Genomic DNA, 11,086 nt, shown 5'->3' on the forward strand with positions numbered 1-11,086 from the left:
CCAAAGAGTAGTAGATATGAAAATGAGGGAAAAGGTGGAGTGGTGAACAAAGCAAAAAGAAAAGAAAAGTCTAGATTGTGTATAGTGGAAAGGGAATGTTTAAAAGAGCATTGCTGTAATTTGATACATTTTTTTGCCACCTAATACTCTTCTAGTTCTTTAATCACTTAATTTTTCGTTCCCTACACTTCCACTCTCAATCAACTCTTTCCCTGTTTTTTTAAACTCTCTCTCAGCCTATTTTTTTTTCTGGCCAATGGCCAATCTTTGTTCCTCTTACAGTGACGTCAAAAGATTGCCATTACGGTAGTCATGGTGAACACTAGCCTATGCTTGATTATTTTTCAATTCTTTAATTTTGAAAAGAGAAATTTCTCGTTATCAAAATTTGTAGACTTCCTAAAACAGCAATGACTAGCTTTATAGGCATTTTGGTAAAACACCGGGAAATCGAACCGCGTAAATTGTTAGTATATTCCATCAACAGTATCCTAACCACACACATACACACACACGCACACACACACGCACCGTCCAGTGGGACAAAGGTTCCACAAAGCTGTCGCCAGCTAAAAGTCACTTCGGATTAGATATACAACAATCCAGAGTATCCAGCACTGCCATCTTAGTACACATCAGAAACTCTTGACTAAGAAAAGTATTTGAAAGTCTCTCGTCCAATGGCAGCATCTATAGTAAGAACCCCTCAATGGGATGACTCTTATGAACAACAATTCATTGCCATTCCGCCGCTGGGGAATGAGGTAAAATTATACCTGACACATCGAGAAGACCCGCATGTAGAATCAAATACCATGGTCCAGCTCCATCTGAGAAAAGGTTTCGACAATATTCAGTGCTCTTCATATTTGACTACACAACCTGGTGTACTCGGTGTAGGGTCAATCACTGGTACTGTTTCTATATTCAACATCAAAGACCAAACAATTCCCGAAATTCATCTAAGACCAAAGCAACCTCGACCTTGTAATGCGATTGCATTTAATATGACCAATATGGTGGCTGTTGGGTATGACAAAGGGCGGCAGGACAATTCGTTGCAAATCTGGGATATCGAGGAGAGTTTGAGAATTAGGGCAGGTGCTGAAGTCACCAGTAGTATTAGTACTGGTTTGAGCACAAGCACAGGTCTGAGACACCGAGCGCCTGTATCATCGTATCTACCAAATGAAGCAGTGCTATCAACTAGCTTTTTCACCGACTCTGAATATAACTTAATTTGCGGCTCCTATAAATTTTTGAGACAGATTGATTTGCGTTCAGATGCACCGGTTTTCCAAATGGCCACAAAATGCACGTTGGGGCTAACAATGGATCCCTTCCAGCCTAACTTGTTTCAATCGTATTCTGAAGATGGGTCATTGGCCATTTGGGATAGAAGGAAATTAACGGTGTCAGGTGGGAGTGGTGGACACGGCGCGAGCCAGAAAACAAGCAGTAGTGGCAGCAATAGTATTGTCATTACCGAGAGCCCGGTATTGCAATTCAATAAACTTTTAAGCGAGTTGCCAGTTCGAAAGATTCACAATTCGTGCATACGGTACTCAACAATGCGAAGAGGTGAGTTTGCAGCTATATTCAACGGCGATTTGATCCGGCGATGGCACACGGGTATAGTACCAGCAAGTGCTGAAAATTATAGTGTTGGTAGTGGTGCAGGCGGTGCAGGCGGTGCTAGCGATATTGCTTTATCCACCATATCAGAACAATCCAACAGCGAAACCAATCCCGTGTTACAAAGTTTGAAAACACAAGCGTCTAAATTGTATCGCAGCAACGAAGATTCCATTTTTGTTTCCATGGTACTAGACAATAAAACAGATTATGAAAAAGTTGTATCGTTTGATTACTCGCCCGATTTGAATTCGCATACCTCGACAAACTTTGTCTGTATGAGACAATCGGGAACTGTGTTTAGAATGCCGGTGGTTGAATCAATTGAAGGTTTAGATTTCAACCCCTCCAACGAGTTTACTATTGTTGGGCCTGAGGGAACGCTGACTAATTTTGTATCTCAAGACGTTGGCAATAATCACCAAAATATTATGGACAAGTCTCTGAAGTCTTTGGAGAAACTTACAATTAAGCATAGAATGAGAAGACCCAGTGACCGCCACAACCCTGGCCTTAATGGTTACGGTAACTATGGCGGTGGCAAGAATAATGATGGCGATGATGATGATGACGACGACGACTATGATATCGAGACGGAAGAGTTGTCTACGACAGTAGACGATGGTGACCAAAGTATAATCAATGGTGGAGATACGAATCGAGAAATTGATTATCGACGCGCATCTACTGATGAGGATTTGGTCCCTCTTAATAAACTTTTACGGCCAGATGATATTTTCAAAAATGATATCTGTCTTGTTATCAAACGGAGGGCTGCCATGGGGTATGCGCTTGATCCTGAAATAAACTATCAAATCTTACAAGAATTAGATCCTAACGACTACCAATTATCGTTGAGGAATACATGGAAGTGGCTAGGTCTTGCCAAGAAATCTTTGGAAAAGGGGACCATGGTCTCTGAGGGGATTGATTTGGGATACCAGGGTGTTCTGGGTATTTGGAATGGGGCCGAGGCGTTAAATGATCAGAAACGAATTATGTCAACTGGTGGACCCATTAGTAATGCATGGTATACACAGGCTGTTAGGGCAATTACTGCAGCAAAGGGTAAGAAAATATCGGGTATACATATTCCTGTTAATAGCGAGAAAAAGTCATTGAGGAAGTTATGCTTGATTGTGTCAGGATGGTATTTAACGGAGGACGAGTTTGAAGAAAAACTCCAACTTTTGGTCTCCATGGGATACGTAACAAAAGCAGCTGGATGGGCAGTTTTCCATGGAAACATTTCTAAGGCGATTGAGATTCTTAGTGAATCCAAGAAGGAGAGATACCGATTGATGGCAACGGCAGTGGCAGGATACTTGGCGTATAAAGACACCAATGTCAATAGCCCTTGGAAAGACCAATGCAGGAAGATGGCTTCGGAAATGGATGACCCATATTTGCGTGCAATATTTGCATTCATTGCTGATGACGATTGGTGGGATGTATTGGACGAACACTCGTTACCCCTTCGGGAACGGATCGGTGTTGCCATTAGATTCTTGTCGGATAAAGACTTGACGGTTTACCTCAATAGAATTGCAGATACAAATGTGCATCGAGGCGAGTTAGAGGGTCTCATCTTAACAGGTATTACATCAAAAGGTATTGATCTTCTTCAGAGTTATGTCGATAGAACAAGCGATGTACAGACGGCTGCGTTGATGGCGGCTTTTGCTTGTCCGAGGTATTTCACCGACCCTCGGGTCAAGCACTGGATAGACTCGTATAGGGCAATGTTGAACAGTTGGGGTATGTTTAAAGTGAGAGCCAAATTGGATGTGGCGCGAACCAAATTGTCCAAATCGCTTAACGGCCGTACTACAATCCAAGCGACACCAAAGCAGTTCTATTTGCAATGCACAAGATGCAACAAAAACATTTCAAAACCCAAGCTGATAAATATGGGACAGCAGGCTGGTGGCTTTAACACTGCGAACAACCAAATGTTGCTTAAGCAATTTTCGAAAGCTTCCAACAAGAGAAATGAGATTGTGTCTTCGTGTCCTCATTGTGGCGCCCCTTTACCTCGTTGTGCCATTTGCCTAATGTCTCTTGGGTCGCTTATACCATCTACAGATGCTATAGAAAGGGTGCATTCGAATCTGACGTCCTCAAAGACTTTGGCGGTGAAAAATAACTTCAAGAGTTGGTTCAGTTTTTGTTTGAGTTGTAACCATTGTTATCACGCGCACCATGCAGAAGAATGGTTTTCAAAGCACTACAAATGCCCCGTTCCCGACTGTGACTGCCAATGCAACAGCAAGTAGAACAATGTAAAAAGAGTTTTGTAAAAATACATATTTATATATATATATATATGTGTGTGTGTGTGTGTACAAACAGAGAAATGATATTAGTATTATTAATAATGCAAGGACGTGTACTTCTATATAGACATATAACAAAGGATGAAGAACAGTGAGAAGGAAAAAATAGTGGCTGAAGAGATTTGTACACAACAGGTAGAGAGAGAGAGAGAGAGAAAATGGGTTGAGTTGTTAGTCAAGTTTTAGAGAGAGAATAGAAAAAAAACAATTATAATGAAATTTGTCCGTAAATGGTAATCAGATCAAGTGACCAAATTTGTTAACAACAAATTATCTCAAAATAAACACGAACAGCCTCCTCGTAAACAACTCGATTTCAATATCATCCACCAACCGCCACCACACGATACATACACCATCACATTATTGAGCACAAATTTTGCCATCCCCATATCTTTTTAATAATATTACTGATTAACAAAAAGCAAACTACACCAGCAATCATTTCCCTTTTCTTTAGATTTACTTTGCTTCTTGTTCGTTTGTTTGTTTGTTTCAATTTTTTTTTTGTCGATTTTTTTTCTTCTTGTTTTTCTTCTTTTTCTCCATTCATTCATTCAATTTCAATTTGGCCCTTTGTTGAATTTTAGTCGTTTGCATGCGCAAGAATTTTCTGAAATCCAACGAAAAGAAAAGTTTGTTTTTTTTAGCATAAAGACAAAGAAATCACCAGGGAGTATTGAGCTCAAAGAACTAGATACTGAAATCAGAGAACAAACCAAGACAAAGTAAGTCCCGATTGAAAGAGTCAAATCAATTCAAATCAATACAAATCAAACCAAAACAGACCCAATTACGTACCTTGACTGTGCTGAAAGATGTCAAACAATCCTACTAAGCAGGACCGCTCGGAAGCGATCAAGGATATAAAGAGTAAGATTGCCATAGAGCGGAACATCATTCAAGGATATCAGGATGTGAAGCGAAATTCGACGAATGCTGAGGTTGTACAAAAGTGTAAGTCGAAAATTGTTGAGTCGCAAACATTGATTGATTTCTACCTGGACTCCTTAAACAAGTTGATGAGACAGATGCGGGAATTAGACACCAAGAGTAGTGCCGATGACGACAGGAGCTCTCGAAGCAGAATGTCGGTGACGAAGCCAACTTTTTCTAGGTTTGATCTTATCAAGTATGAGTGTCCTTCTTTAGGTCACAAGATACAGCACATGATCCAACAGTTGCAATTTAAGCTTCAAGTGGAGAACCAGTATCGTGAAGCAAACATGAAAATTTCACATTTGTATTTGATGGACGGAGATAAGTCTTCGAGTAATGCAGCCGAGGGCGGTAGAGCTGAAAGCGATCAGAAGATTCAGTTACTTGAAAAGACTTTGAGGAAATATCAAAGCTTTAATATCAACTATGACGATTTTAACAAGGACTATGAAATCATGGATACGCCAAAGCATGTAAGAAAACCTTTAAGTGGAAAACTCACTATTGGGGTAACATGTGTTAGAGATGTGGATCACATGGCTACAGCGGCTTTCAAAAAGCGTGAAACCATTGTTGTTGTGAAGATTGATGATGTCGAGAAAGCTCGTACGAGGCCCTCGAAGAATGACAACTGGTCAGAGGAAATGATCATCAACGTTGATAAGAGTCACGAAATTGAACTCACGGTAATGGATAAACAAGCTGGGAATTACGTGCCAATAGCAATCAACTGGCTTTCATTATTTGACCTCGCGGAAGAGATTCGTAAGAAAAAAGTTGCAAATGATCCTGGGGCAAGTGGATGGTTGCCGGCATCGAATTTGCCCCAGACAAGTGATTATGATCAAACCCCATTCCAAAGTAGCTCCAATACAAGCCAAGGCTCGTCGTTAACACTTCCCGTACAAAACGACTTAGCTCCATCTAAATCTCCTATAAAGGGAGACCGGGATGTTTCAGAGCGTCAAAAGATTCTGGTCAATACCTGGATCAGTCTTGAGCCATGCGGCCAAATGCTTGTGAATTTGAATTTTGAGAAATCAGTTTCGGAAGGTAAACAATTTGCTGGACCTCTTGGACGTCATGGCGCTATTCGTCAAAAGAAAGAAGAAATTTTCGAACAGCAAGGACATCATTTTGTGCAAAAACAATTTTATAATATCATGTGTTGTGCACTTTGTGGTGAGTTTCTTCGATACACTGGATTTCAATGTCAAGATTGTAAGTTTTTGTGTCATAAAAAATGTTACCAAAAGGTTGTTACCAAGTGTATTTCGAAACCTGGCTCCAATGATGACGCGGCTCAGCTCAAACATCGTATCCCACATAGATTTGAGCCCATCACGAACCACGGAACGAAATGGTGTTGTCACTGTGGATATCTTTTGCCATGGGGGAAAAAGAATGCTCGGAAATGTTCTGAGTGTGGAGTCATGTGCCATGCACACTGTACCCATTTGGTGCCGGACCTTTGTGGAATGTCTTTGCAAATGGCCAATGAAATTTTAGCAACTATAAAATCAACCAAAGTTTCACCAAAGAAGGACTCACCAACTAGAGAAAAGTTTGTTCCAAGTGGAAATGAGCACCAATCTCCTTTGTCACAACAAAGACAAAAACCAAAGGCATTACCACCAAAACCTGCAACACTGGCAATGCCTTCTTATAATGTTGTGCCCACTTTGAATAATCAGTACCAACAGCACAAACTGCACCGCGAAGATGACAGAAACATTGAAAAACCTTTTGAGTCAAAGTTACCTACAACTTACCAGAACCACCAACTTCAAGAACCTGCAGCGGTGAACGAGTATCCACGTGCGGGAAGAAGACGCCCACCAACAACGGAGACAGAAGAACAAGCAGAACAAGCAGAACAAGAGGAAGACGGTAAAAGAGGAACAGAAGCGGTAAGGCAATCAAGAGCGTTTGCGGCCGAGAAAAACCAGTTGCAAACTCCAGAGAAACATAGAAATCAATCAATTTTTGGCCATGAGGATGATGATAATGATGATGATGATGATGATGATGATGAGTATGCTCAACAGCATGGCGGGGCTCATAATAAAGCTCGCCTGAATGTACTGGAAGTCCAATACGATGGAAAAAATATTGATCTTTCTCAAACCGATATCAAAAACATCAAAGATAATGACGGTAAGCGTGATAATATTCGTAATACGTTTGAGAATTTCGAATACAACAATCATTCAACGCAAGACCAAGTTGTTCCAATGGATGTGGATACTAGCAACCACGTGGAAAGCCCATTTGCAGATCAACATCAGCAGCTCCAAAAAGAACCATCAAAAGCACACTCTAAATCTTCAAAGAGTAAACGTCGTAGAAGAAAAGTTGGTTTGGACGACTTCCAATTCTTGGCTGTTTTGGGTAAGGGTAATTTTGGTAAAGTAATGTTGGCCGAGTCGAGACACACCCAAAAATTATGTGCAATCAAAGTTCTAAAGAAGGATTTTATTGTTGAAAACGATGAAGCAGAAAGTGTTAAATCCGAGAAACGAGTATTTCTAACCGCAAATAAGGAGATGCATCCATTCTTGTTGAATTTGCATTGCTGCTTTCAAACCGAGAATAGAATATACTTTGTTATGGAATACATTTCTGGTGGTGACTTGATGTGGCATATTCAGAATAATAGATTCACAGCACGAAGAGCCAAGTACTATGCTTGTGAGGTCTTGCTTGGTTTAAAGTATTTCCATGATAGTGGTATAGTATACCGTGACTTGAAGTTGGATAACATCTTGCTAACGACTAAGGGCCATATCAAAATTGCAGATTACGGTTTGTGTAAGGAAAATATGTGGCACGGGAACACCACGTCAACGTTTTGTGGTACTCCGGAATTTATGGCTCCAGAAATTGTCACTGGTAAGAAATACGATCGATCTGTAGACTGGTGGGCGTTTGGTGTATTGTTGTTTCAAATGCTTTTATGTCAGTCGCCATTCAAAGGTGATGATGAGGATGATATTTTCAATGCCATTGAGCACGATGAAGTCAAATTCCCGGTTAGTTTATCTGGCCCAACTGTTTTGGTTTTGCAAGCGTTGTTGACGAAGGACCCACAGCAGAGATTGGGTAGTAGCGAACGTGACGCTGAAGAGATTATGGAGCATCCATATTTCCAAGATGTCAATTTTGATGACGTTTTGAATTGCCGCGTGCCTCCTCCTTTTATTCCTGAATTGAAATCCGAACATGATTACTCCAATTTCGATAAGGAGTTTACTTCAGAGACACCACGATTGACACCGGTAGAGACAGTGTTGACTTCAGAAATGCAAGAGCAGTTCAGAGGATTCTCACATATTTCTGACCACGCTTCTATCTAGATTTTGAGATGTACACTCCAGTGATGCCAAAGCTATCACTCACAATTTAATAACGTTTAGTAAATGGTATTTTATAAATCTATTTTATAAATCTATTTTATTAATCTATTTTATTAATCTATTTTATTAATCTATTTTATTAATCTATTTTATTAATCTATTTTATTAATCTATTTTATTAATCTATTTTATTAATCTATTTTAACATTCTATAAATTTCTATTTTAAACAAAATTGAGTAATTTTTTAATCAAAATAACATATATGGGGGGAAAAAAAAGGAAGCTGAAAGCGGAAAGCAAAAAGGAATAAAGAATCAAAAAATAGTTAGAGAGTAGATGTATGTATTAAACAATGGAGCAGCATTTGCTGTTTGAACTTTCGTCATTATCATCATCGCTGTATCGTGAACGTCTTATGCTCTGTGATCTTTGTCGCAGGTAGGACGACTTTTTTTCCAAGGTGGGTTTGTTCTTCAGTTTCACCAACAGAAGCGAAATGTTTGCTACTGGTTCAACACTGTGAGATTCCTTGAGAAACCCATTTAAATCCAACTTCAGTGTTGTCCTTTTTTTCTGATCAAGATCCTGGCTTTTATTTTTATTTTCATTTTTATTCTCATTTTCATTTTCAATTTGTTCAGGATCCTGGTTCTGATTTTGATCTAGATCTAGGTAGTGATCATTGTTGGCTTCATCAATTGTAGGCACATAAAATAAACTTTTCGAGCTTTCTCTAGACAAATTTGCCGAAATTTCCAAGGCGTCCGACTTCCTCCTCGATGCTTGTTGTTGCTCTGTTATACTTGTTATGTGATTGACCAACTCTTGGAAACAGTCTTGGACATGCTCATTTTTCATTGCCGAACACTCGTGGAAAGCCAACGCACCAAGTTTATCGGCAAGGGTTTGCCCATCATGACTGTATACACGTCTCTCATCCACAAGGTCCAGTTTTGTTCCAATGATAACAAATGGAGGAAACTGATCTGACTTGAGAAATAATCGTACGCCATTGTAGTACTCTTCCACTGCGTTGAAGGAATCTATATCAGTCACCGAGTAGACAAATGCCAATGTTGTGGCGTTTTCAATCGGTCGTCTTTGGCTGCCTGAAAACATATCTTCCCGTCCAAAATTACTGTCATATAGTAAAATGGACTCGTACTGGCGCAACTTGTCATTATATATTCGTTTCGGGTAAACGTCTTCATTATCGATATTGTCTTCGACTTTTTCGTGTACATAATTAAATATCAATGACGATTTACCAACCTTGTTATAACCGATGACGCATATCCCATACTTTGAAGTGAGCACCTTCAAGTTATCTTGACACATTTCTCCCGACATACTGAGCAGTGTTGATTTTCAATTTGTATTAGTATGAAAAGAAGATGTTGATGAGGAAGTGTAAAAAAAAAGAAAAATAAAAAAGGATGCCTTTTGTAATCTCTTGAAGTTTATGATAAGCCCAACGGAAGAAGAAAAATCATAAAAAGAAGCGGGGAAAAAGCTTGTTAAAAACACCTTCATGCAAATAAACTCGGCTTCAGTTTTGTGCTTTTCACCAATAATCTCGATTTGCAAGAAAACTAAAAAAAAAAGAAAGAAAGAAAGAAAGAAAGAAAGAATAATTATATATGTGTATATGTGTATATGTATATAAGTATATTATAATGGGTAGGTGAGGGGGAAATGATTCATTATATAATAAGTCGGAGTCGGTGTTGATGTAGTAATTGAGGGGTGCGATGGAAAACTAAGAAATCAGTTGGTTTTCTGTTGATCTTTGTTTGATCAGACTCAACTCTGCTATATTCTCCTCTTCTCTTCTCTTGTCTTGTCTTGTCTTGTCTTGTCTTGTGCTTCTTGCTTGAATAATTACCACAAGTTACAAACCACAATGTACTTTGTAGTAACACTAGCACAAACTGAGCTTGTTAAAGTTGCTACAAATTAATTAATGGGTAAAGTGTTTCCATTATGCATAAGTTGTTAACCTCTACTACCAAGACACCTGACCACGTTTCTAGGTACACATCTACCGCTATTACAACTATCTATTGTTCGACTCTAAGTTTAGTCTATTATAAGAAAAGAAAAAAGAAAAGAGGAAAAAAGAAAAAAGACAAAGACAAGAAAACGAATAAGAAAATAGAAAAAAGGTAAGAAACCGTTGGAATCTCGGGGATCCATAAAAAGTAAATATTTCCATACAATTTTCTTTTTTTGCGATTTTGACTGTTTAAGTTTGACCATCCTAAAAAATTTAAGAAACATAAAGATTCAAGTGCAATAGTTTGACCTCAGAGCGGAGAAAACAAACTTTTCACTATGTTGTTGTAAATATTATAACTATCTTCTTATGATAAAGTCGATTCAAATTTAATAAAAGTGTAACAAATCAAGTTTTATTCCACTCATGTCGGAGAACATCTTCCGAAAATCGCATGATGAAACGAAAAAGTGTCAAGAGGTGACAATTATGCAAAGGAAGCTGTTCGTGCAGATAAAGGAATATGTAAATGCAAGTGTTGGTAAAAGTCACGTGACTAGATTATACTTCAATTGAAGATGTATGGGAAAATGTGAGCATGGCGCATATCTTGGATCAGTTTCAGAGAAAATTTTACTTTTTTTTAAATAAAAAAGTGGCATTTTCACAACAAAATGTTGACGAAATTATTCTACAAATTTTGATCCTTCCCATAAATCCATTAAATTCTTATAGTCTACTATAATTGAAAACAAAAACGGAAAAAAGAATATAGAATTATTGACTAAACAGGTGTGCATTAACTACTTAATTGCTCATTTC

At 38.7% G+C, this 11,086-nt stretch overlaps 3 protein-coding genes across 3 annotated transcripts; 2 read left to right on the top strand and 1 right to left on the bottom strand. All coding sequences in view use genetic code 12, as the record gives it.

The window, feature by feature from the left end:
• Window positions 1-680: 680 nt before the first annotated feature.
• Window positions 681-3,911, top strand: PVL30_003506 (uncharacterized protein; the record flags this gene model as incomplete). The annotated part of the gene is made up of 1 exon (XM_001526051.2): window positions 681-3,911. One exon carries the CDS (start codon window positions 681-683, stop codon window positions 3,909-3,911), a length of 3,231 nt encoding a protein of 1,076 aa, XP_001526101.2.
• Window positions 3,912-4,789: 878 nt separating this feature from the next.
• Window positions 4,790-8,266, top strand: PKC1 (Serine/threonine kinase; the record flags this gene model as incomplete). The annotated part of the gene is made up of 1 exon (XM_001526052.2): window positions 4,790-8,266. The coding sequence occupies one exon, from the start codon at window positions 4,790-4,792 to the stop codon at window positions 8,264-8,266; it is 3,477 nt and encodes a 1,158-aa protein (XP_001526102.2).
• Window positions 8,267-8,613: 347 nt separating this feature from the next.
• PVL30_003508 (uncharacterized protein) lies at window positions 8,614-9,618 on the bottom strand (the record flags this gene model as incomplete). Its single annotated transcript, XM_001526053.2, has 1 exon — window positions 8,614-9,618. One exon carries the CDS (start codon window positions 9,616-9,618, stop codon window positions 8,614-8,616), a length of 1,005 nt encoding a protein of 334 aa, XP_001526103.2.
• Between the last annotated feature and the right edge of the window lie 1,468 nt (window positions 9,619-11,086).

This window comes from Lodderomyces elongisporus, chromosome 4, assembly GCF_030384665.1.
Source record: "Lodderomyces elongisporus chromosome 4, complete sequence".
Lineage (NCBI taxonomy): Eukaryota > Fungi > Ascomycota > Pichiomycetes > Serinales > Debaryomycetaceae > Lodderomyces > Lodderomyces elongisporus.